Below are 27011 nucleotides of genomic sequence, written 5' to 3' on the forward strand. Positions count from 1 at the left end.
GGTTCTATAGTTGATAAAGATCCAATGTTGTGGCTGGAGGGTATCAAGAAAGCCCTCCGAGCGATGAAGGCATTTGATGATGAAGCTGTGGAGCTGGTTGCTTACCAGCTTAGAGATGTGGCTAGCGCTTGGTTTGAGATGTGGGAAAAGGAAAGAGATGAAGATGATGGTCCACCCACTTGGAAAGAATTTGAAGAGGCTTTCATGGATAACTTTATCCCGGAAGAGGATAGGGAAGCTAAGGCTACAGAGTTCGAACAACTCAAGCAAGGGAATAAAAGTGTGCAAGAGTACTACATGGAATTCATAAGGTTAGCTAAGCATGCTCCTCACATGGTTAAGATAGAAAAAGCAAAGATTCGCAGGTTTGTTGGCGATTTGGCTTACCACATTAAGGATACAACATCAGCTGCAGTGGTAGGAATGACATCTTTCTCCTCTGTTGTGGGATTCGCCAAGCACTTAGAAAAAGACAGACAACAAAGGAGAGAAGAAAAATAGCATAACAAGAAAGCCCGGACAGCGGGCATGTTTAATGGTACATCCAGTGGAGGTGGAAGGGATTCCTCTAATAAGGAGTCATTAGCACCAGCTTAGTCCAGTCATCAGTTAGGTGGTGGGTCTTCCTTTAGACGTACTCAGAGTTATGGAAATCGGTCTCGCCTGAATCAAAATTTTAGGACATCATTCTCACATATCCAGAGTCATGCTGAGCAACATTCACACCAACAAGGTCTTTGTGGAACATGTAAGCAACGACATTCAAGTTAGTGCAAGCTCAAGTTTCATGGTTGCTATCATTGTGGAGACATTGGTCATATAAATGCCAATTGCCCAAAGTTGCGACGTAATTTCAGTGGTGGATCAACTCGTCTTTATAGTTCCTCAGCTACTGCAGTTGCACCACCTCAGGCTCGTGGTTCTCATAATTAGACTGGGTATGATGCAGACAGAGGTGCAGATCGAGTTACTTAGGGAGGGGGGACAACCCCATTTGTTTGCTGCACTTGATCGTCAGAGTGCAGAGGCATCTGCAGAAGTTATTATAGGTATACTTCTAGTCTGCTCACATAATGCTTATGCCATAATGGATCCAGTTCAACTTTTTCATATGTGACTCCATACTTTGCAATTAACCTTGGACTAAAACCGGAATAACTTAGTGAGCCATACCTAGTATCTACTCCAGTTGGCGAGTCAGTGAAAGTCACAAGAGTCTATAGAGGTTGTATGGTTTCGGTCCAAGGTCGCAACACCAAGGCCGATCTTATAGAATTAGAAATGGTGGATTTCGATGTGATCATGGGTATGGATTGGTTGTCTTCCTGCTATGCCATGTTAGATTGTCATACTAAGATAGTCAGGTTATAATTTCCAAATAAAGAAGTCTTAGAGTGGAAGGGTAGTTCAGCATCGCTTGTAGGTAAGTTTATTTCTTACCTTAAGGCACAACGAATGATCGGTAAGGAGTGTTTCGCCTATTTGGCTCACATCATTAATCCAGAATCAGAACCACCAGCTCTTCAATCAGTGCCAGTTGTTAGAGAATTTCTAGAAGTTTTCCCAGATGACCTTCCCGGACTTCCTCCTGAAAGAATCATAGACTTTGGCATTGATCTCATGCCAGACACTCAACCCATATCTATACCTCCTTATAGGATGGCTCCAACAGAACTTAATGAGTTGAGAGAATAGTTGAAAAACCTTCTTGACAAGGGCTTCATCAGGCCGAGTGTTTCACCGTGGGGTGCCCCGGTCCTGTTTGTCAAGAAGAAAGATGGGTCTCTCAGAATGTGCGTCGACTATCGGCAGTTGAATAAAGTTACCATTAAGAAGAAGTACCCACTGCCAAGAATTGATGATTTATTTGATCAACTTCAGGGTGCAAAGTACTTTTCAAAAATAGACTTGAGGTCGGGGTATCATCAGTTGAGAACCAGAGAAGAGGATATATCTAAAATAGCCTTTAGAACTCGCTACGGGCACTATGAATTTCTAGTGATGTCCTTCGGGTTGACAAATGCTCTAGCTGCATTCATGGACCTCATGAACAGAGTTTTCAAGCCATTCTTGGATACCTTTATTATTGTGTTTATAGATGATATTTTGGTGTACTCTAAGAGCAAGGAAGATCATGCAGAACACCTCAGAATAACCCTGCAGACCTTGAAGAAGAATGAGCTTTATGCCAAGTTTTCAAAATGTGAGTTTTGGTTGCAGTCAATTGCATTCTTAGGCCACGTGGTATCTAGTTAAGGCATAAAAGTATACCCTCAGAAGACAGAAGTAGTCAAAAACTAGCCAAGGCCGACAACACCAACCGAAATCAGAAGTTTCTTGGGGTTAGTTGGCTACTATAGAAGGTTTGTAGATGGGTTTTCCTCACTTGCAGTTCCATTAACTAAGTTGACTGAGAAAGCAGTTAAGTTCCAGTGGTCAGACACTTGTGAGCAGAGTTTTTAAGAGTTAAAGAATAGGTTGACCACTGCACCCGTGTTAACCTTGCCGACAGGTTCGAGTGGGTTCACAGTGTATTGTGATGCCTCCAGAGTTGGTCTTGATTGTGTTCTTATGCAAAATCGAAAAGTTATTGCTTATGCTTCTAGGCAGTTAAAGAATCATGAAAAGAAACTATCCCACACACGACTTGGAACTTGCAGCAGTGGTGTTTGCATTACAAATATGGCGACACTACCTTTATGGCGAGTATTCTGAAGTGTTTACAGATCACAAAAGCCTCCAGTACATTTTCAAGCAAAAAGAATTAAATTTGAGACAGAGAAGGTTGCTCGAGCTATTGAAAGATTATGACATCAATATCCTTTATCACTCGGGCAAAGCTAATGTGGTAGCAGACACACTTAGTAGGAAGTTAATGGGTGTCTTGGCCCATCTTGCAGTACAAAGGCGATCTTTGGGTCGAGAAATTCAAAAACTGGCAAATAATGGAATTAGATTGGATGAGACCGAAGAAGGAGGTATAACTACTTATGCCTTAGCGCAATCCTCCCTTGTTGCGCATGTTAAGGCTAAGCAAGACGAAGATCCGTACTTAGTGAAGTTAAAGAAGGAGTCAAAAACAAAGAAATCACTACTTTCACTCTAGGAAGTGACGGAGTTTTGAAGTTGAATGATCGGTTATGTGTGCCTGATGTAGATGGTCTTAGAAAGGCCAAAATGGAAGAAGCTCACAGTTCGAAGCACTCTATCCACCCAAGTGCTACCAAAATGTATCTAAATTTGAAAGAGTTGTATTGGTGGAAAGGCATGAAGAATCAAGTAGCAGATCATGTGGCTAAATATTTGAATTGCCAGCAAGTCAAAACCGAGCATCAGAGGCTGGGTGGCCTAGCTCAAGATATAGAGATACCACAGTGAAAGTGGGAGATGATTAATATGGATTTCGTAGTAGGTCTACCTCGCACATACCGTAAGCATGATTCAATTTGGGTTATTATAGACTGGCTGACAAAGTCCGCGCATTTCCTACCAGTTAAGACGACAGATTCTGCAGAGCAGTATGCACAGTTGTACATCAAAAAAATAGTCTGATTGCATATGTACTCCAATTTCAATCATATATGATAGAGGACCTCAGTTCACAGCGTATTTTTGGCAAGCATTTCATAAAAGATTAGGTACCAAGGTCAATTTGAGCACCGCTTTCCATCCACAGATTGATGGTCAGGCAGAAAAGACCATTCAGACTCTCGAAGATATGTTGTGTGCGTGTGTTATAGATTTTGGAGGTAATTGGGATGATTACCTGCCACTTATAGAATTTGCTTACAATAACAACATCATGCCATCATTGGTATGGCTCCTTATGAAGCATTGTATGGGCGGAGATGTAAGTCCCCAGTGGGTTGGTTTGAACCAGTAGAGGTGTCGTTGATTGGTCCAGAGTTTGTTTCTGAGGCCTTAGAGAAAGTTCAGCTAATAAGAGAAAGACTAAAAACAGCTCAGGGTCGTCAAAAGTCTTATTCCGACAAGAGATATCATGAGTTAGAGTTCATGGTTGGTGATAAGGTGTTTTTGAAAGTTTCACCAATGAAAGGAGTTACGAGGTTTGGTAAGAAAGGGAAACTTAGCCCTAGATTTATCGGACCTTATGAAATTCTAGAGAAGAAAGGAAATGTGGCTTATGAGCTACCGCTACCCGTTGAGTTGTCCTTTGTTCATCCTGTCTTTCATGTGTCTATGCTTAGAAAGTACATCCATGATGAGTCACATATAATACTTGTTGGTACCATAAAAATTAAAGAAGGCTTGACTTATGGAGAGGTACCTGTAGAAATTCTCGATAGGCAAGTAAGATAGTTGAGAACAAAAGACGTGGGAGGTCGAGGAAGAAATATCCATATTTATTTGAGGAAAAAGGTATGTGAACCTAGGTTTGGATTGACATTTATATTTTATTTATTAAATACAAGTTAGCATGTGTTTATGTCCTTGCTATATTATACTTAATTTAGTTTTTGTCACAGTATATTTAGTTATTTAATAATTTAGTGCCATGCCAGAGTACATTTAACTCCTTAAAGTGATTTACTTTTACTAAAGTGTTGTGCTTTAGATTTTTGTTGGTTATTGTGGTACCTCCTTGCCGGAATGTGAGTAATTAATTTATGAGTTGTGTATGGTGCCTAAGAATGGCCTGTTATGATATATTTGGTTGTTGTTGGTATAGTTGTGGTATTGTGACATGGAATTTTTTTTTTGGATAGTCCAAATTACAAGGGAAACTTTGCCGAAATTTTTGAAAATTTAGGGAGTTAGCCAAAATTTTGAGTCCCTTAGAAAAGTGAGTAGTGCTAAGAAAACTTAAGAGGTTCAAGGACTTAAGGAATGATTGTTAGCTTAAGAATAAGGCCCTAGCAACATTCGTGGATGAATGTTTTTAAGGAATAAAGATTGTAACACTCCTCAAATCTATAAAAGTTTCAAGACGCGCTAAATATAGAATTTAATTTAATTTTTTTATCTTAAATTATACTTCTATTAAGGATTTAAACCCTTGTGATTGATTTTTGAGATAATTTTCTATTTACAAATAATTGGATATACAATTAGGGGAATGTTATCAATTTTAATATTATTAATTTTCAAAAGTGGATATCATTATTTATTAGTTAAGTTAAAAAAAGGAAAAGAAAAAGGCCTAAAAGCCCATAAAAGGGTTGTTGGAAAACAAAAGGCTCCAAGCCTTAAGAGAAACAGAACCAATGTTCTGTCATTCATAAAGGACGGAAGGCAAAAGCCTTAGACGAAAAACAAAACAGTTCGCTCACGAAACAGAGGCTTCTTATCACGCAGGCCATAAAAAATCTAGGGTTCTTTACAAATCACTAATTCTTGAACTCAGGTATATGAAATTTCCTATTATCAATTACTCTACAATAGTAATAGGTAAGAACTGAATAGTTATTCCCTTGTTTCTCTATATCAACAGTAAAGTTTTGTGTTTAGGTGCGAAACTTTAAAATTAATTAAAATGCACTAGTTGTTGTAGAATCTATTGTTTGACTGGTGTCAATTAGACTGGGCTTTACATATTGGCTTGAGAAGTTTTGAGGTGAGTTGATACAACCCTTTACTAAAGTGGTTTAACTCACAAAAGCACGCATACAAGGTGTTTGATGAATTGCTTAAAAGAGTTTATATTTACTTATTGGAGAGAGTGACTACCTATTAACTTAGAATTGTTCTAGCAAAAGTTTAGATGATTTATTATGACATATGTGCATAAATTTTCAGATTTTTGTGTTATTCTTATATGTTATTTTCATGTTAAAAATTTATGAAGAAGCAAGAATCTTTAGAAATACTTTTAGATGTTTATTTAATTCTTATGTCATGATTTACATTTAAGGATACCAGTATGAGCATGTACATGACGTTCCAAAAGGAAAGATTTAGACTTGAAAAGTCACAAGAAGAAGTTTTAGAAAGAATTTTTTTTGGGAGTATCCTTTATTCTAAGAAGGGGTCATCGTCCAGGCCGAGGGTCCTGACCAAGGCATTAACTTCCTGAAACTACTTGTGGCAAAGTAGGGAGAATACGAGCCGAGGGTCTCGTTGTTGTTGAGAATTTACTTAGCCATGCTAAGGTATGATACATGAGCGCTGAGAACCATGAAGTGAGTGGCACCTCGTGGATTGGGCCTATTCGATCAGGTTGGGATCGACCCATGCCGATTACACGGTGACTGAGACAGAATTAAGTCAGGATAGTTGGAACTCCCAAAGTATAAAGTGAAGTATTTTTTTATTATAAGAAAGACAAAGAAAAGAATTTGTTTTAGAATATTCATAAACTGCTATTATGTAATTGTTCTAGAATTGTTCTTATAGGCTTTATGTTTTACATGCATTTAGAATCTTTGCTCGTAATGTATATGTTATTAAAATGTCGTCCCCTGACGTTGAGACTCACTGAGTATAATGGATATTACTGACGTTCTCTTTTGGGAATCTACGTTGGTCTGCGGTACAATGTAGGAACCGATTTTGCAGGCGAGCATGCTACGGGTTAGGACTTCCTTATCTTCTAGTGTTATTGGTGAGCTCCGCTTTGTTCGTGGAGTATTCCTTAGAGTCATCTTTACTTAGCTATTTCTTTGTTTATGTACAGAACTGGCCAGGAAATCTCATGTCCTGAGCAGTGCGTCAGTTTATCAGTAGAGGCTTCATAGACACAGTCGGTAAGATTCAGAAGTATTTGATAATAACTTAGAAGCATTTCATTGGTTACTACAAATAAAGTTTTGAAGTTGGTTTATTTTAGATATTTAAATTTTTAAAAGTATTTGGTTACAGTAGTTCCTTGTGGCATGTAAAGTTTGAAAGTTATAATAGATTTGATAAGCACAGATGGTTATCTTTAGTGATTGGGTGCCGGTCCCGGCTTGTTCAGAAAATGGGTCGTGACATTATCTTTCTTTCATTCTATCCAATGCACGCCTTTTAATCTTTCTTTCATTTTATCCAATGCACAGATTTTTTTTCCATTACCATTTTCATTCCTATCATCTTTCTTTCTTTGTGTCTTCTTCGTCTTTCTTTTATCTTCTTTTGGTTTTTTTCATTTTCCTTCCCTTATCTGTCTCCCATTTCAGGTCTATATTTTTTCTCTTTATTTTTTTACTTCTCACTGAAAAAAATTTGTTTGAGTATCTAGAAAATTCACAAAAATTTTAATTCACTTATTACAAAGATTTACTCAGTTACGATGCATGATACAAGAGTGGCAGCAAAAGTCGTGGGGTTTTCTGGTCAAACTTCTTCTACTTCTTCTTCTTCTTCTTCTTTTTCGGTCATAATAGTGTTTTGTGAGTGAAGAACTTTTACAGTGAGTATCGATGGTGGGTCTGGATTTAATGGGGTAGTTGGATGATACTTATATGTAACTTTATATAAATATTATATATATATATATATATATATATATATATATATATATATATATATATAGTTATAGTTATAGTTATAGTTATAGTTAATACACATTGTATAGTATATAGATAGATATAGATAAAAACAAATGAGGTCTAAACCAACCTTTTCATTTGAGAAAACTACCCTCTATGGCCCCTCAAAATTTTAGTAGCCCATGTTTTTACCCACTTACACGAAATGGCCTTTCGGCCCAATTTATTTGTAACTTGTAGTTATTATCTCTTTCCAACGCATTTATCTTCCCAATATAACATTTAATCTTATCCTTTTTTATCTTTCTTTCATTCTATCCAATGCACACCTTTTTATCTTTCTTTCATTCTATCAAATGCAAAGATTTTTTTCCATTACCATTTTCATTCCTATTCTCTTTCTTTCTTTGTGTCTTCTTCGTCTTTTTGTTATCTTTTTTTGGTTATTTTTTTTCATTTTCCGTCCCTTCTCTGTCTCCCATTTCGGATCTATTTTTTTCCTCTTTATTTTTTTTACTTCTCACTGGAAAAATTTGTTTGAGTGCCTAGAAAAATCACAAAATTTTTAATTCATTTATTAAAAAGATTTACTCAATTACGATGCATGATACAAGAGTGGCAACAAAAGTCGTGGGGTTTTCTAGTGAAGCTTCTTTTGTTTCTTCTTCTTCGGTCAGAATAGTATTTTGTGAGTGAAGAACTTTTATAGTGAGTATCGATGGTGGGTCTGGATTTAATGGGTTAGTTGGATGATACTTATATGTAACTTTATATAAATATTATATATAGATAGTTATACAATGTAGTGTATCTTGTATTTTTCAGTGTATATTATAAAGATTATATATAAATTGTTATAAAAGATATAAAAATTATATATATACTATTATATTGTATAAATTTTGTATATAAAGTATATCCTCTATATTTTAGTGTATCCCTAATGTATCATTAGTGCATATTTATTATATAGTGACAGTCTGTTTTGTATATATTTTGTATAGTGACAATTATAAAATGTATAAAAATTGTATATATACTATTACATTGTATAAATTTTGTATATAAAGTGTATCCTCTGTATTTTAGTGTATATCTAATGTATCATTAGTGTATATTCATTGTATAGTAACAGTCTATTTTGTATATATTTTGTATAGTAACAGTCTATTTTGTATATAAATTATACAGTGACAGTGTATTTTGTATATTTTTGTTAGTGACAGTCTATTTTATATATATTTTATATAGTGACAGTCTATTTAGTATATTTTTTTATATAGTGACAGTCTATTTTGTATATAAATTATACAGTGATATTTTGTATATTTTTGTTAGTAACAGTCTATTTTGTATATATTTTATATAGTGACAGTCTATTTAGTATATTTTTTGTATAATGAAAGTCTGTTTGTATATGTTTTGTATAGTGAAGATGATCCATGAGATAAAAAATTTCAAGAGAATTGAGACCTAAAGTTAGACTATGCATTAGTTTCCGCCATCTTTGTTTCTCTCGCAAAATGCAATAAATCAAAAACCTTCAGCTCCATTACCGCTGCTATGGACACAACAACACAAAAAAACCTCTCAATTTTCTACACTAGAAGACACTTCATCATCGTCGGATCCAAAGTCGCCGGAACGAGGTCTCCGTCAGCATCGAAGATTGGAAACTTACTCGTCGTCGCTTCAATTACAAAAGCTTTGACAACACCAGGAGAAAAAAGTAGCCTAGAAAAATACAATGATTCAATTCCCCTATCAAAAACCCTAGTCCTCCAAATCCTCCTGACTTTAGGTACGTATAATACAACGGCATTGAAGATCTCAAATTCCTGCTTCTTATCTTAGATTTTATTTTTCTATTTTGGAACTTGAGTTGGAATTGGAGAAGAGCGATTTTTGGATGAAGGACGGAAATGTGTAAAGATGGGGTTTGAAATATAAGGAAGGACTGTGTTTTAGTGACAGTTGGGTCAGTGGCTAGCCTTTTAATTAATTTTGGGCTATAAAATGCATACTGCAATTTTGTGGGTAGCGGCTGATATTAGTTTCCAACGGCTGACAATAAGAGATTTTTTTTTTCCTATACCATATATGAAACTTTATTACCAGAAATGTGCATAGTTTCTAATTTACCCGCCCCGTCCACATTTTTTCTACAGTTATTATACCAATCATTAAATACTAATTAATAATAGCTGAATATCCTAATTTGTCGAGCTAAAATTGAGGAATAGAATATTATAAAAAGATTTGGCGTAAATCAGATCAAATCATATTCTTCCAGATATTCCTATTTAGGCGCGCTACAATTATGAAAATAAATATTCTTCCAGATATTTTCCACCATTGATAGCCATTAAAAAGCTTGAAAGCTTTGAATTCAAATTTAGGTTTTCAAAAATCATTTATTTATTTGGATTGGGCGTTGTTGCAAATAATCGGGAATATGGTTTGGAGTTTATATCTCAATTTTGAGGGGTTTTTGGTGAAGATTAGACTTAGTTTTGACTGAATTTCAAATTGAAACTCGACGACGACGAAGAAGAAGATATATTGCGAAAATTGTAGATAAATTGTAGATTATTTGTATTCTGATTGTAGATGCTTTATTTTCTGTTTTCACAAATAAAAAACGGCTAAAACTCCTACAAATCTTCTGAAAAAACGCAATTATGTCAAAAATCATAATTATGCTACAATTGGATGGGAATTGGGATATAAAAATTCAATGTACCCCGTTTGTAGATATTTTGTAGATAAATTGTAGATTATTTGTATTCTAATTGTAGATGCTTTGTTTTCTGTTTTCACAAATCAAAAACGACTAAAAATTCTACAAATCTTCTGCAAAAAATGCTATTACATCGAAAATACCAATTATGCTACAATCGAATGGGAATTGAGATATTAAAATTTAATGTACCCAGTTTGTAGATACTTTGTAGATAAATTGTAGATTATTTGTATTCTACTTGTAGATGCATTGTTTTCCGTTTTCACAAATCCAAAACGACTAAAACTCCTACAAAATCTTCTGCAAAAAATGCAATTATGTCGAAAATACCAATTAAGCTACAATTGAATGAGAATTGAGATATTAAAATTCAATGTACCTAGTTTGTAGATATTTTATAGATTATTTGTATTCTGATTGTAGATGCTTTGTTTTCTGTTTTCACAAATCAAAAACGACTAAAACTTGTACAAATCTTCTGCAAAAAATAGTCTACAATTTATCTACAATTGCTGCAATTCTTCTTCTTCTTCGAGTTTCAATCTGAAATTCAGCCAAAACCAAGTCTAAATCTTCACCAAAAACCCTCAAAATTGAGATATAAACTCCAAAACATATTCCCAATTATTTACAATAACACCCAATCAAAACAGATAATGATTTTTGAAAACCTAAATTTGAATTCAAAGCTTTTTAATGGCTGTCAATAGTAGAATTGCTGCTCTCTTGTCTCTTTGAAGGTTTGTTCTTCTTCATTGAGAAAGTTTGAAGCTGAAGGTAAATGCGTGTATAAACTTTGAAGATTTGACTTCAATTTGATGAACTTTGTTGTTCTTCATTGATGAACTTCAACTGGAGTAAAATGGGGAACCAACTTTGTTGAAGGGTTTCTTCAATTTTTTGTGAATTTAGAGGGAGAATTTGGTTTCAGAAGATGGAAACTGGTAAAAAGAACGTGGGTATGAGTAAAACGTGGGTGAGACTGAGGGGTTAGGAGAGAGAAACGTGCAGATTCCTTTAATTAAGGAGTAAAAAATGTACAATTAATTAATTAAGGTATAGAATTGGTAGTTTGGTATACTAAATGTAATTAAGTCAAACCTTAAATATTGAGGGTAATAAGGTTTTCATGTGGCATAGGAATTTTTAAAATTCCTGACAATAAATGAAGTTTGCTCTTCTCATTCCGAGGACTTATGGGCCTCTAAGAACCATTGGCCCAAAATGCTCTGCTGGTCGGGTACTTTGGGATTCTCCCGCAACATATAGTAGTGTTTATATCTTCTTCCCGCGCTCATTTTAAAACCTCCCCCTTTTCTTTTTTGCCTCTTCCAATTCCACCTAGGGTTTCGCCAATTCTTATTCATACTCCATTTTTGCGTTTGTCCATAGCACAGTAGCCAAATATTTCCACATTGTCACGACAAAATGAGTGCTCCAATGGAAATCTCCATGGTCAACGCTCCTGAAGTCAACACCAGTGAGCAAAACGGCATCGTTCCGGACCCTCCTCCACCTCCGTCACTCACATTGCCTGAAGAAAAAGTTCTTGTTTCAGGTACTCCACAATATTATACATTTGTAACATTCTACCTTGTGGAATTAATTTTGTTTAAGGATTTGGATAGTTCTTCTTTTAGCTTAAAATTCTAATTTTTGGTAATTGTAGTTGAAGTTTGTTTGAAGACTTCAAGTACAGCTCGCATTGATGATGTTACATTAGCTGTTGAGAGGTATGTAAATTTTCAACATTTTGTGTCTCGGTGTCTTTGGGTGCTGTGAATGACTTCTCTTACTTTTGAATTTACTAAATATCAATGTTGAAGAACTAAATGGGATAAAAGAGGAGGTTATCTTGTGCACAAAGTGCTCCTAGTCCAGTAGAGGGTTAGAGGATAATTGCAGTATACCATATGCAAACTGCTGAGGTCATTTCCACACAATTAAGTGATAATCCTGAGCGGAGGGAAAAAGATGTTATTTCTTTTCGTCTGCCTATACCTTGGTGGGCAGAGTTTCAGGTACCTAGTGGAATAGTCGAGGTGGGCACAAGTTGACATGAACACCACGTCATAAAAAAAAATTTAATGTCAAGTTTGATTAGTTGAGTTTAAGGCTAGTCGTGATGCTATGCTAAGATGAGGCTTACCGTTGCTAGAGATTTATATGTTACTAGGAAATAAAGAGAGACTCTAGTGTTAGAGGAACTCAAATTATTGAATATCAGGATGAAATAGGTCCTAATAGAGCTTAAATGGATGATGATAATTCATATGCTGACTGCAACTAGCTGCGATTGAGGCATAAATGTTGTTATTGTTGTATTTGACATCTCTGGAATTGTTAAGGTGCATGCTGCTTCATAGGAACACTATTTATGGCTAAAGTTACTTTTTTCTTATTTTGAATTTCTCAGTCAAATTTGCGTTTTGGTTTATTTGGGAAAATCATTTTGTACAGAATGCTGGAAAAGAGGAGCATGAGCTACGAGGATGGTCCAATTCCAATTCCAATTGATGATCTCTTTCTTGCTGAAAATGTTCAGCACATATGTGTTTGTGACACAGGTATAAAATATTCAGTCGCTTTGGCCTTCTGTTTGTGTAGCAGAAAGAAGCAAACTAATGTTTACCAAGCTTATTTTTGGGTATTAATGCGCTGCTACATTGTTTCTTTTGTAGATGTCTGGGTGGAGAACCGAGATATTCTTCTGTTCTGGCAAGTAAAACCAGTTGTTCATGTATTCCAGGTCTGCTTCTCTTCTAAAAGCTACCTAAAGTCCCAAGCCATTTGGGCATTCCTATTTTCTATCCTAGCTTGATGATATAGAAACTTGAAAGGATTCTGCAAGACACACAAGAAGTTGCTAGAAACTTGTGCCCATATTGGATATATATTGAATTTGGTACTCCTACCTGAGCCCAATGTAACATATGATACATGTGTGCGTATGGTGTAGTTATCATTTCGTGTAACTGCTTGTATGAAAGGGTTATATGATGTCCTGCTTTTCATAAATCCTGTCCAAGAAAAAAAAAGAATAAACCAGAAAAGAAGTGAAACAGAAAGGAAGAGAAGTTGGAGGTTGGTGTGAGAATAGCTAACACAATCAGCACGCGCACCTAATCTGTTAGAGTTGACATGTTCACTTTTATGACCCCCCCAATTTGAATTTGATTTGGAGATTTTCATTTCTCAGCTTAGTGAGGAAGGACCATGTGAAGAGTTGAGTGGGGATGGCCAGCTTTCTACATTTAATGAGTGGATTCTTCCCGCAAAGGAATTTAATGGAATGTGGGAAAGGTGTGTCACTCGCTAGCTTAAAAAGACTAGATGTTTCTTCAAAGAATACATATGTGATTTATCATTTTATTTCTACAGCTTAATATACGAATCTGGTCTCAAGCAGAGATTGTTGCGATATGCAGCAAGTGCTTTGCTGTTTACCGAAAAGGGAGTTAATCCATTCCTAGTATCCTGGAATCGGTAAGAAACTTGTTTTCCTGATTCACAAATATTTATGATGCCAATCTTTGCCTATAAACCTTGTGTGTACTTATGATATGTTCATTCTGCCTTCCATTCTTTGCTTGGTGAGTTTCGAATAACCAGTTTAAGTGAAGCTTAGTTCTGTAATATGGGTACTTTTGGCACTCGTACAAAACCTGGATTGTTTGGTAGCCGTTTGCATAAAGGTAGGTCTCTGTTGAATGCACCATAGGATCACACATGCTTCATGAAATTGCTATTTAGAATCCCTCCAGCATAAGTATTTCAGATTGCAATCTTGCATATAGCTGTTGCCACACTCGATGTATCGGTTTGTTTGCTTATTAATCACAAAAAGCCCTAATGAAACAACATACTCATTAGTGTACAGGTTTATTTTGCCTGCCCATGTCAACTTACTCCTTATAGATGCATAACAGAGGATCTAAATTGTAACTTGATAACATTTTGAAGTTTTATTGTGAAAAGGATCAGTATTCTGTAGGTTTAGCCAAGCTTGCTTCAAGATTTTGACTCGATGTGGTAATAACACGTTTGATAGATTTGGTTTTATTGATTATGAGTGCATGTTCAGTTCTCACTTATTTGCACGTTGGTCTGCCCTAATGAGCTGTTGTTGAATGCGTAAGGACCAAAAAACAACAAATATTTTGGTCTAGGCTCTCTACTTTTTGGTGTAGTGCTTGTATATGGGAATGTCCCAGCTCGATACAATTATTTACCTTATGAGAAAAATAAAGGCCTTGGGTAAAAAATAATTAGCTTCAATCACTAACTCCCTCCGTCCCAATTTGTGTTAAGTTGCTCGGACACAGGTGCGGGTGTCCGGCGTGGGTGCAGATCTAGAGGTCGGATCCTTCGAGATGTAAGTTCTAAAATTTAGGGATATGGATCCTAGTACGGTTACGAAAGTGGGGATCTGGCTAAAAATAATTCAAAAAAATAAAAAATAAAAAAATCTCTAAATTATGAGAATTTTTGTGGAATACTTACGTATAGCTTGTAAAATGTTGATTTCTTTTTTATTCTCAAGTTGTAGATAAGTAAACGATCAATTTCCTTGATAAAATATACTATTTTCTTCAAATTTATCCTAGTTATGGTTGTGATTTCAGGAATCAAATCTTATTTTGTCTCTATTTTTCCGTTTGTCGTGGTCAAAGTACCCAAAATTGTTTGACCAGATCTGGTTCGGATCCTATACCCACACCCATACTAGTGTTGTACTGCCATGTCGACACTGGTGCGACACCTGAATTGTTGTGTCGGAGCAACTTAGTTTATGTGAGGTTGTTTGACTGACTTAGAGTTCAAGAAAGAAAGAAAGAAAGACTTTTGAAACTTATGGAGTAAAATATTCTATAGATATTTTTGTGGCTATAAATCATCTCATTAAGGGAAAAATGAGAACTTTAAAGTTAAATTGTTTCTAGCAAGTGTCATTCTTTTGGGGATAGACTAAAAAGGAAATAGTATCACATAAATTGAGACGATGAGAGTATTTCCAATGCTTTTCTAATGCTACCTTTGTTTCTACATTATCTATTTTTGACAAAATCCTGGTAATTGTATGAGAACTAATAATTTTATTCTAGAAACTATCTACTCCATTACGGATGTGAAGGAATTAGAATTGTTCGAAGTGGAATTATCCCATCCTAGGATATTGTTAGTATGCGAAATTTGACGATTTGTTTTACTAAAGGTAGATTGTCAAATTTGTTCCTAAAGTTTGAATATCTTGTTAGGTTACATAGTATCATATTTTGAGGCTATCCTATTATCACAAACCCTATCACGACTCTTATATCTTCCAAGAAAAATAATAATTAGAGATGATACAGACATGTCAGAGTGGCATTTTTCTTAAATGTGGGATCTGACATTTTAGAACTAATACAAATGGATACAACAAACTATTGCACACAAGAAATAACTAACTTAATCAGGTATATATATTATAGAAGAAAGAAAGGCAAAAGAGGCAAAAAAGGAAACAACAACAACAACATACCCGGTAAAATCTCACTAGTGGAGAAAAACAAATAGATAGTGGAAAATAAGAGCAAAATAGTAATATGTTGCGTTATCAAACACAAAAAGCAAAAAAGCACGTTGAAGTTTGTTGGAGCTTTAAGGGCAAGCACAATGAGTTTTAATTAAGAAAGATGCAAATCAAGAGAATAATGAAAAATTAATATATGTAATACATTAATAATAACTATAAACATAAACAATAATTATTTGGACATAAGAGTTGAAAAAATTATTGTTAGGTTAGGTGAACTAGTTATTGTTTAGTGTTGTTTTCTCTAATGCATAGCCCATTGGTGATAAGATGTACACCTTCAACGACTTGGTTCTTGAATTAAAATGTTGCCTACGAATGCAATGTGCTCATCCTATTATGCATCTAGCTTCAGGGTTAAGCGCTCGACATCACTGGAAACATGATTATTTTACTAACCTTCTTATTTTTCTGGCTAGCAAGGTAGTTATAACAGTAGTATCGGAAGAAATGTGAGAGGGTTTCATATAATTCTAGGAAGTTCATCTTCTAGCTATTAAGTTGTTGTTCATCATTATTATGAAGATTGAATTCGTCAAGTGTGAGATTGTTCACCCACAAATATGGATCATGAGTTGGGTTTAGATCGTTGTGATACTGATTAGTACCCTATTGAAGATAATGTTGCAATAGTAATTCAACCTAGTATGAGCAGAATCGTTGATTCGCACAATTGATCATCACTGATTGGTTAAAACGATAGTGGCACGAAGCTACCAACGTGGATTATGAATGAACACCTTTAGCTTAGAATGCATGCTAGAAGCAACGCATGCGCCTGATGTCCACTTATCGACCCCAGTAGGGGCCTCTGGCCTGAAATGGCATGTGATATTGGCAAAGTTATTGCGGTAGAAGGATCGCAATGAATGCTTTGAAGTACAATTTCCATCAGAAGGCAAGTTGAATCCTTAGTAGATGACTTAAATACGCGAGGTGTATTGTAAATAGTAGAGTGGCCTTGCTGCCATGATCCACTAAGATTTATCCTTATCACTCCAATTCGTCTACCCTCTATTCCAATCAATTTTAACCATTTTTTAAAGGAGGTTTATTCCTTTTTTTATGATAAATAAGCTAAGTTTTGGAAGATTGATTAAGTCCAACCGATCATACAGAGCTTAGGCTCCCTTTAAAATTGACATCCACGCATGGAACACAACTAAATTCATGGATGCCAAGATTAAGGCACGTTTTCTTTTGGGGTGTCAAGTGGCTTATGACTTGTGATATATCAAGGTTAACGTCAATGCCTAGTGTCGAGTGTGTGGCTAATGCCCAATGACATGTCAAGTGCTAGCCGCATGTAAAGACAATGTCACAACTAGAGGTTTTTCGGGTGCAAGGCTAATGCCTAGTGACATGTCAAGTGGTGAGGGTGGTTGGTAGTGGTGGTGACCGTGATGTAGGAGGTAGTTGGTGGAAGTGGTGCTGGTGATAGTTGTTGTGATGGTTGTTGGTAGTGGTGATAATTGTGATAGTGGAGATGGATGGTGCGATAGTGGTTGATGATGATGGTTGTTGACTGACGACAGTGGTTGGTCATGGAGGTGACAGTAGTTGGAAGTGGTGATGGTGGTTGGCAGTGTGCACCATGCACCATGCAGTAGGCCACCTGCTCCCCGACCTGTCAGCTATTATAGTCGTATTCTAATCGACACGCTTTAGCTTATCTATTCCCAACTTTCCAATATTCTAGTTTCACAATATCACACACTTCTAATGTTCGTGCTCGTCTCCCCAACTTTATATATTCTTCATTAATTCTACTTATTTTAACCTATTTTTAATTAATTTTTGTGCATTTTTTGTATTTCATATTTTTGTTACTTTTTTTGCACAAATGCATGCTCATATATGTGTTTTTAAATTATTTGATGTGCTGGAAAATTTGTCACATTTTTTTTCTTTTTTTTTTTGATTTCTTATTATTTTATATTATTGTATTATATAAATATTTGATTTTTCATAATTATTTATAAACATTTTTGTAAAAAATATTACTTACAATGCTTAAAATTCATTTGTGATTCCATTAGCTTAGTTGTACCTTAGATTGTGCACTTGGTGTTGTACGCGACTAGCATGATTTTCTGGCCAAAATTTGTCTAATCCTGTCATTTAGGGTTTTTCTTAAGATATATATAAGGGGAATAGATGTGTTGAAGGCACCTGAAGGTACTTACTGCCATGCACGGGCATGCATGTACTGGGGAAAGTCAGCATGCAACTTAGGTATTTGGTGCTATGCACGAACAAGTCATGCAATGCATGTTGGCCATGAATTGGTGTGTGCTTGTAGTACGTCTAGTGGTGTCATTGCTTGTGGCGAGCTGTTGGCTTTTGGCAGAGACAATGATGCATCTGTGCATGTGGTGCCAATTGGTGTTGTCCGCTGGGGCTAAAGCTCATGACTTGCCAAATGTTTTGTGGCCGTTGTGGACTGTGTCTGTGCGGGTAACTCGAGGTGCCTTCTTTGCTTCGGTGGGATTGGTAGGATAGCCTACTGAGGTGGGGTGGGGTGAGAAACTAGTGCAACTCGTGTCTGGCGAGGCTTGCTTTGACTTTGCAACATTGGCATCGGTGACAATACATGGCATTTGTTTGCTGAGTGTTTGATGTACTTTCAAGGTTTTGTACCTCTCAAGTATAAAGAAGAGAGAAAAATAAAAGCACCCCGCTAAAGTTTTTCACAAAACTAGCAGAAGCGTTCTTCAAACTCACGTTAGAAGAATGTATGATTAAAAGAAACCTCACCCACACGTTCTCCAATCCCGCAAGATTGCAAGAAGTGCTAAATACAGGCAGAACAGTGAAATAAAAAGTAAATCACGTTTTTGAAGCAAGAGCTTAGAAAAACGAATCACCCATCTTTATTTTCAGCATATGAGCCCTTTAAAGGCCTTGCAATGAGTAAAATTGATAAGGTTAAAGAAAAACTAATCCTAATTGAACTAGAATAAGAACAAGGCTAAGAAAACTTATTCTAACTAAAATAGGAAGAAGAATTCTACTAGGAATGGACTACCAACTAACAATCCTAGTTTGACTAGAATTATAAATATAATCCTATTAAAACAAGAATCAAATTACTAGGAAACAAGAAATAAGAATCTTAATCTTTATGGAAAAGAAATTCTAATCTTGAATGGATTCTTGCACTTCTTGAATTTCTTGGATTCTTGACCTTCTTGATCTTGCATCAGTGTTGTGGTTAGTGTTTGATGTGCATTGGTGAGGCATGTGTACGTATGACATGTGAATGATGTTCTGTTTGTGTGGTTATGTTGGATCCCTACTTGAGCAACGGCGCTCTAACCTACATGCCATCTCAATCATGGCACGTAAAGACAAGTTAGGCTTGTTTGGAATCGATTTTTCTTGTGTTGCATACCTTATGCCCAGACATTATCATGTACAATCAGTTTCCTTTCAGCCCTCGCATTCCATGTGCACGGTGAACCAAATGCAGCTGTTTTGTCCCACGTCTTCCTCGCTCCGGGCGTGTAATGGCATGGTCCATGACTAGTTGTTGAGACTCTTGGACTTGGTAAATGCAATGGGCATGGGGTCTTTATTTTCTCCTATCTGCTCAAAAGATGCTCCGCATGAACGATAGTCGTGCTCGTTTTGGACTTGCTCGTGCCTTTGGGTTGGTTAGGCTCTTGTGATGCTGACATCAATGAGGAATGCTATGTCATTGATCATGCCCGTAGTCATATTCTATGTATAAAATCGATTAAACCTTGGTTATTGATTTTATTTTGAAATTTCCCTTCCACGCCTGAATATATTGTTTATTTGTTGTGAATTTTTGCATAGCTTATCTCATTATGCCAAGATTTGTGAAAGAATTAGATTATTTACAAAACATTTTGAAACATGTTGAATATATGTTGTCATATATCGGGTTTGTAACATTGACAATTAACATAGTATGTTCACTAGTTAAAGTACAAAAAAGGACACTTCTTCATTATCCCATATGTGAAAGGATTACCAATTAACTTATGGAGCCTAATATGAAGAGGATTGTTCACTTTTTCTTTTGAAAGTGTCGGAATTTCTTGGAATAAGTACCATAAATAAGTGGAGGAACTGATGTCAAGCTATGACAGTATAATCAAACTGTAAATCAAGACAAACTACTAGGCACAAACATGGGTACTCTAGTAATTCAGACATAAGATATGAAAACTACATCGAACAACAATTTGGTTGCGTATGTTTTTGAAAGTATATATGCAACAGTAAAACTAGTAAATTGGTCGAAGCACGAGCTCCCATCTTTAATGTGACAAATGGGTCAGAGTTCAGATAGCCTTGCTGCTCATTACTTCCTTTTTGTCCCGTTTTGTTTGATCTAGTTGTTATTTAAGAGAGTCAAACATATTCTTCTTTGATAGTGATCTTTCTAATCCCTTTTAAGCAAATATTCATAGTTAATAGCATTTTCAGATATTTTCTAGACGTATAATTTATTTGAAAATTAATGTCCGATGTTGAACTAAAAATTAATCAAATCTACCTTTGTAAACATGAGTTAGGTAGTTGGGCCTGTAGTATTCAGATATTGATTTTCCGGTTTCTTCTCCCACATTTATTACCTTAAGGATGTAGCAAAACTTATCTGTCCTTGATTGCGTTCTTTTTTCCAGTCCTGCATCTGGATACAGTTATCCAGTTTTCTCACTGATTTCTTTTCTAATGGTTTGTAGTATTATTCTTCTGCATGGACCTCCAGGAACTGGAAAGACATCTTTATGCAAAGCATTGGCGCAGAAGCTTTCCATACGCTTTAGCTCTAGGTTTGTACACAAGTAATGCTCTATTGGATGTTCCAGCACTTGGATACTTTGCTGACCTCCTTTTTTCCTTTGGATTCATACTCGCATAAATCAGATACCCACAGAGCCAATTGGTCGAAGTGAACGCACATTCATTGTTCAGTAAATGGTTTTCTGAAAGTGGCAAGCTGGTATGTTTCATAGTACACTTTCAGATAACTATTCAGGTCTTGTATAGTCAATGTGCTGCTTGACACCTATCTGCAGTGGGTCAAGCTTGGTCTTGGAGATGAATTTGAAATCCATACATTTAAAAATCTACACAATTTAAGAACTATTTTGTTTGTTGGAAAGGTAAACTGTGCTGAGGATTTGAGATCCTGCTATTTCCATTTACTAGACTAATAGAAAACTACCATAACTTGACTATCATAAGATATTCTCAGTTACATAATTCATGAAGAGTTTCAAAGCTATTCAACGTCATAGTCTGAGGGAGAAACTGCCGAACTGTAAAAGTTACAACTTCAAGTCTTGACAATGCTGAAACCAAGAGAGTTTTTTTTTTGTGATATCAGTGGTGTGAGGGTAGCTTGCACGCGCCTCGACGTTACACCTGGTACTTGCTACCTCCACCAGCACAAGTACGGGTAACTCTGCCCCCAAGGCTTAGGCAGAGGGGAAGAAATCACCTAGTGTTTTTCTATCTCCGCTGGGATTTGAACCTGAGACCTCATGGTTCTCCTCCCATTTCATTGGTCAGGCCACACCCAAGAGAAGATATTCTTTATATTGGCTTCTTATCTTTGATGCAATTTGCTGGCATAGGGCAGAGAATGAGTCCATGGAGGACAATGAATTTGAAGAGTATGCAGCACGAGTTTGGAATAGTTAGTTAATGAGGTTGGATATTTGTGGATTCTGTTTTGGTGCCTGAAAATGAATTCTGCTGAAACTTCAACTCCATGATTACTATACAAGTTCATACTCTCTAATGCTGGTCTAGTTAATTGCAATAATGGAGTCTACATGTGCACGTCGCAAGACACTGACCCACGGTCAAGATCATTGATAGTTTTATTAACACTCAAAGAGCCAAGTCGTCAGTCGAATTAGGGGTCTTTTAGTTCACATACTAGTTATGTGGGAATTATCATGTACGGATTGTCCATACGGTGAATAATAATGAAGCGATTGTTATGGGGTGAATAATATTTTAGTTCACATACTAGTTATGTGGGAATTATCATGTAAGGATTGTCCATTCGGTGAATAATAATGAAGCGATTGTTATGGGGTGAATAATATTTTAGGGAATTCTGTGCCTTTCATCTATGAATAATAATGTAGGATTGTTATGTAAGGATTACTTTAAGGGCATCTATATCTTTAAATATTTTTATTCTCATATGATCAACTTTGTTTGGAACTGAGGCATAATAGTTGATGTTGTTATTGCTAATATGTGTACTCTTATTCCACATTCTATTGACATAACTAATATGTAGATTCTTGCATATCTGAGTGCGGGTTTTATTTAATAATACCAACCAAATGCTGGCATTACTTAAAGGGGATTTGTTTTTCTTGTAAGGCCAACCAAATTACCCCTTAGTGTTTCAAAGTTTTCAGGTTAACCTGTATCTATCAATTTATTGTCTTGGTTGGTCATTCTTGTCTTGCCTGGGCTGCATTATTCCCAAGTAGTCAACTATGAAAGTGAAGGTGTCTCTTAGTGCTAAGATTGTTCTCCAGAAAAGGAAAATGCTGTTACAGACTTCCGTTAAGTCATTGAATAAAATATTTCCTTGTATTATTTGAGACAAGACTTGTTATCTAATCTGTCAGCCGGAGTATTCAGAACAGAAACTAAAATTCTGTCAAAGCTAAAGCAAAAGTATATAAGAGTGTTGAAAAGCCCTGATATATTCTGCAATGCAGTTCTACTTCCTAATCATGTTAGTCACTAGAAAATGGACTGCCAAGCGGTTTGTTTGGTAATTTGATGTCCTCCATTCTGTTTATCTCCACCTTCCTATCTCCAATTACTTTGGTTGCACTAGTTTGCCCATTTGATTCTTTGGTAGACAGCTTTATTTTGACAACTTTGTGCTTGGCTTCAGCTAAGTGGCTTACATCCTTATTTCAACCTTAGGTTGCAAAGCTGTTCTCGAAAATCCAAGAAATGGTAGAGGAAGAAAACAATCTGGTATTTGTCCTGATTGGTGAGAATTACAATAAATGAACAATTCAGTTACACTGGTGAATTATTTATTTATCGTTTAGCATAATAACTCTTTGCCCATATTTTTCCAGATGAAGTTGAAAGCCTTGCTGCTGCTAGAAAAGCTGCTTTGTCTGGATCTGAACCTTCAGATTCTATCCGGGTACCATAATCTTTATATTACTCACCAAAATTAAAAACATGTTAGGATTTCTTTTGTTAAAGAACAAATGTGTTTTCTTGATAAAGCTGCATACCTATTTGTCCTTTGACACACGATATATCTTCTCAGGTAGTGAATGCTCTGTTGACCCAACTTGACAAGTTGAAGTCTGCACCAAATGTCATAATTCTCACTACATCCAACATCACTGCTGCTATTGGTATGCCTGCCATTAAATTCAGATATGCCATATGAGGACAGTTCATTGGAGCCTCTTCATCCTAATTTTGATAGTTTAACAGTAAAATTATGGATATAATTCAGATATTTTAGATCTATGCATTGGTTAGAGAATCTTTCATTTCCATTATCTAGGGTCCAGCATTGATCATATGGCCATAATAATTATCCTTTTTCATCCTCTCGAATTACATACATTTCATTTTAGTAAGGACTTATGGGATTACTCTCTACTGGGAAAATTCTTCAGTCCGATGGGATAAAGCAGGAAATTGAATTACTAGTCCTGCTCCTACTCTCCAGTTTCCAGTCATACTTGGAGTTTTGACATGGGCCTTACTTCCTATCATAAGTTTCTATAATTGATCTTTGCCATCATCCCAGTATTCATCTACCCAGAAAATTGTAAGGTTTGGTGCCTTGTCAAAGTATAGTACATAATATGTCTTCTGCGAACTCCTGTTTAGTTTCAGGACTCGGTAGTTGAACCCATCCAGCTGATTGAAAGAGAGAAATATTTGAACAATATGATGTAAATGTTTTCCAAGTATTTTAGTGTTAGCAGTCGTGCCAGATAAAATATAAAATGCTATGTATTGCTTTGTTTGACAGCAAAATTGCAAGCACAGTAACTGTGAGTTTCTTTTAGTTGTATGAGATCATAATCGTGCAGAGGTCTAGTTTCTTGTTAATGTATTAATTAGCAGTTTCAGTTTCTTCTTTTTCATTAAGAAAAGCATATGTGCAGATCATCGTGCATGTATTTTTTCTTCCTAGTTTGCATCTTGCGCATGAGTGCCACTGTAATAGTAGTTAGGAAGCATTTTGGAATTTTCCTATCGTTGTCTTCTTCTGCAATTAAAATTTAAAACCACTACAAACAGTTTGACATGTACTGCGTGTTTAACAAGCTAGTATGAATATCTTGATTTGAACGCTATTGGATCTTAAGGCTCGTTTGGTACGAGGGAGAAGGGATAATTAATCCCGAGATTAAATTTGAGGTGAGTTTATCCTATGTTTGGTTGGGATAAAATCGTGGTATAACTAATCCCATGATTAGTTATCCCGGGATAGTAGTGTTTGTTTATCCCTATGGGAAGGTGGGATTACTTATCCCGGGATAACTAATCCCGGGATAATTAACCATGAGATAACTTATTTCCCAACCAAACGACCCTTAGTATACAATGTAAGATGAAAATTTTGAAGTTTCATGAATAGTTACTGCTTATTGAACCGATGTTACCATTCAATTGGCTAGCATTTTCTTTTTACTTCCCTTTTCCTCCCAGTGACATGCTTTGAACAGTATCATGATCACACTTGCATATGTTTATTTAACCTGAAAATTGTATGCTTCATGAGATTGCAGATATAGCTTTTGTGGATCGTGCTGACATTAAGGCATATGTGGGACCACCAACTCTTCAAGCACGTTATGAGATACTGAGATCATGCTTGCAAGAGCTATTGCGTACTGGCGTCTTGTCAAATTCCCAGGTGCTGGTTGTTCTTGGATCACTTTTGAGTCGTTTTTGATCACTTGAATTAGAGTGCACTAAATAATCTCTATGAAATGGGGTAATATATGCAGGACGCTTACCATCTTCTTCCAAATTTTGCTGGTTTGAGGGAGAACCTGAGCATAGTTACAACCAAGTCTCAGATGTCATTACACCTTGGTAAACAACTCCTTGAAGCTGCAGAGGCATGCGAGGTAAAGATTTGCCCCTTGTATCCAGTCAAGTATATTCAACAGCATATAATTGTGATAAGCACAATCACACAATGTTAATGCATGTCTATCTTTTAGGGAATGAGTGGAAGATCACTTAGAAAGCTACCATTCTTGGCGCACGCAGCACTTGCTAGTCCATACAATTGTGAGCCTGGCAAATTTTTGCATGTAATGATGGAAACAGCTAAAAGAGAACGGTCAGAGCTGTCTGAGTGAGTTTTTTCCCCATTCAAAGTCAAAATCCTGCTTCTGTTACTAACCCTGTCACCAAGCTCAACTATAGAGTAAATCGATGACTAGCACTGTTAAAATGCCTGGAGAAATTATCATATGGTTACCCTGAGACCGACAGAAGCAAGCTCTTTATTATCTCTTTGGGAGAGAAAGGATTTCTGGGCAATGTGAATTATGTAACAACGATATTATTTGAAGGCCAATATATCAATGATAGGTATTCTTGTATGTTGTAACATCAATTGTGCTGGAGATGCATTTATGAAAGTTAAGATGAAATATGTATATCACATCTACATCTCCATCAGATATTGGTAGATCTGGTCACTTGGGCCGATTAGCTTGCATTCATCAAGCACGGTTAAGAAGTTTTATACTATCTGAGTATGTCAGGCACCAAGAACTTTGGAAAGTTGACATCTCCACTGAATTTTGACATCACTAGATTGTGGCATATTTAATTCACAATTTTATTTGTTTGACTAAGTGGCACTAAATAGTAATTAGGTTATAAATGAGTTTAAATCCTATTAACTGCGGTGTAAAGAAATTTACTTAATTTTGTCACTTCAAAGATAATTGTATGTTGATGTTTACTCTACGTATGTGTTAGTAACATAGGAGAAGGATGATTAACTTGGTGGAGTTGGCCAAATTGCAACCAACAATCAAACCATTTTGGAATGGAAGTGTGATAAAACTTACTACTAATGACTATCTTAACAAAATGTTCTTAAAGAAGTGAACAAAGTGATAAATCTGTCCTTTTGTTATCTTGTAAACTGGAGATTTGTTTCCACGATTATGTTTATTGCTTCAGCAAAGAGAATCATGACACGAACCTCATCGGTTTCTGTCTTAGTTCTCAATGGTAAGTCTAATATTCCGAATCTAACAATGCACCTCCTCTTAGTGGAGCTTAAAAGGTTGGATTAATTTGTTTGTCTTGTTCAGTGTTTTTCGTCCAAACCGAAGTGAAAGAGCTGTAAGCATGCGGCATGCCTAAGAATATGCTAATTTAGGAGCGAAACTTGAAGTGGGGTTTTTGAAATTATTTATGAGTTTAATTTTATGTAATGACAATGTAAATAAAATTTTACACATGGAGATACCTAAAAGTAAATATACGTTATTGTTTATAATATGCGATAGAAAATTTGTTATAATACGTTAAATTACACAAGATAGTATAAAATTTCTTTATGAATTGTGCTATTGATGTATACCCGTTAGATCCTATATGTAATCTTTCTCCTGGCAGAGCAACGATGATGGTACCAAAAGAGGCGTTACATCTCCTCCTTTTTATCATTTTTCTTTAATATATATAGTTTGGGGCAATGCAAGTACGTTAATGTTATTTCACGTGATCGTGTTCCCTGAGAATTTTTCCGCCACTTAACATTTTATATTTTCCCTATTTCTTTTCCTACCAGAAAATAGACACCAAATTTGAAATATTTTCACCTCTGATCAAGGAGGATTCATTAGTATGGTTTTCTTCCAGAGTTGCAGATTTGGATCATATGAACACAGCTTAGTGGCGCTTCCCTTAGACTTGTTGGCAATTGATTTACCATGTGACCATTAAGTGTGGATGGCTGTGAATGTTGAAAATTGGAGTTTATATTGATCAGCTTTAACTTGGAGGAGTTTTGGCTTGACCTCATTTCTATATAAAGCATAAGGTTTGAATCGTAATTGGCTGTGAATATTGAATTTGTATATATTCAGGGAGAACAAATAACTAATGGACTTTATATTGAGGGTACGTAGCACATTAATGGGTGAGAATAGAAATTGGCCACTAGTTTAAATGCCAATTACAATAATTTTTGCAATCAATAAGGAGTTGAATGCTAGATATATCC

General features: G+C 35.9%; 1 protein-coding gene across 1 annotated transcript; it reads left to right on the forward strand.

The window, feature by feature from the left end:
• Positions 1-11452: 11452 nt before the first annotated feature.
• Positions 11453-25578, forward strand: LOC107817310 (pachytene checkpoint protein 2 homolog). The gene is made up of 14 exons (XM_016643111.2): positions 11453-11731; positions 11843-11906; positions 12634-12740; positions 12855-12922; positions 13373-13476; positions 13555-13659; positions 20470-20559; positions 20654-20729; positions 22694-22763; positions 22855-22925; positions 23055-23145; positions 24541-24668; positions 24763-24885; positions 24982-25578. The coding sequence occupies exons 1-14, from the start codon at positions 11602-11604 to the stop codon at positions 25120-25122; spliced, it is 1368 nt and encodes a 455-aa protein (XP_016498597.1). The 5' UTR covers positions 11453-11601; the 3' UTR covers positions 25123-25578.
• Positions 25579-27011: the final 1433 nt, after the last annotated feature.

This window comes from Nicotiana tabacum, chromosome 20 (genome assembly GCF_000715075.1).
Source record: "Nicotiana tabacum cultivar K326 chromosome 20, ASM71507v2, whole genome shotgun sequence".
In the NCBI taxonomy this organism is placed as follows: Eukaryota; Viridiplantae; Streptophyta; class Magnoliopsida; order Solanales; family Solanaceae; genus Nicotiana; species Nicotiana tabacum.

Bases quoted from the DNA above. Each gene is read 5' to 3' on its own strand.
- LOC107817310 (XM_016643111.2), top strand. From the start codon at position 11,602: ATGAGTGCTCCAATGGAAATCTCCATGGTCAACGCTCCTGAAGTCAAC. The intron at 11,732-11,842 runs GTACTCCACAAT...TGGTAATTGTAG, and splicing joins AGAAAAAGTTCTTGTTTCAG to TTGAAGTTTGTTTGAAGACT. The intron at 23,146-24,540 runs GTATGCCTGCCA...ATGAGATTGCAG, and splicing joins CAACATCACTGCTGCTATTG to ATATAGCTTTTGTGGATCGT.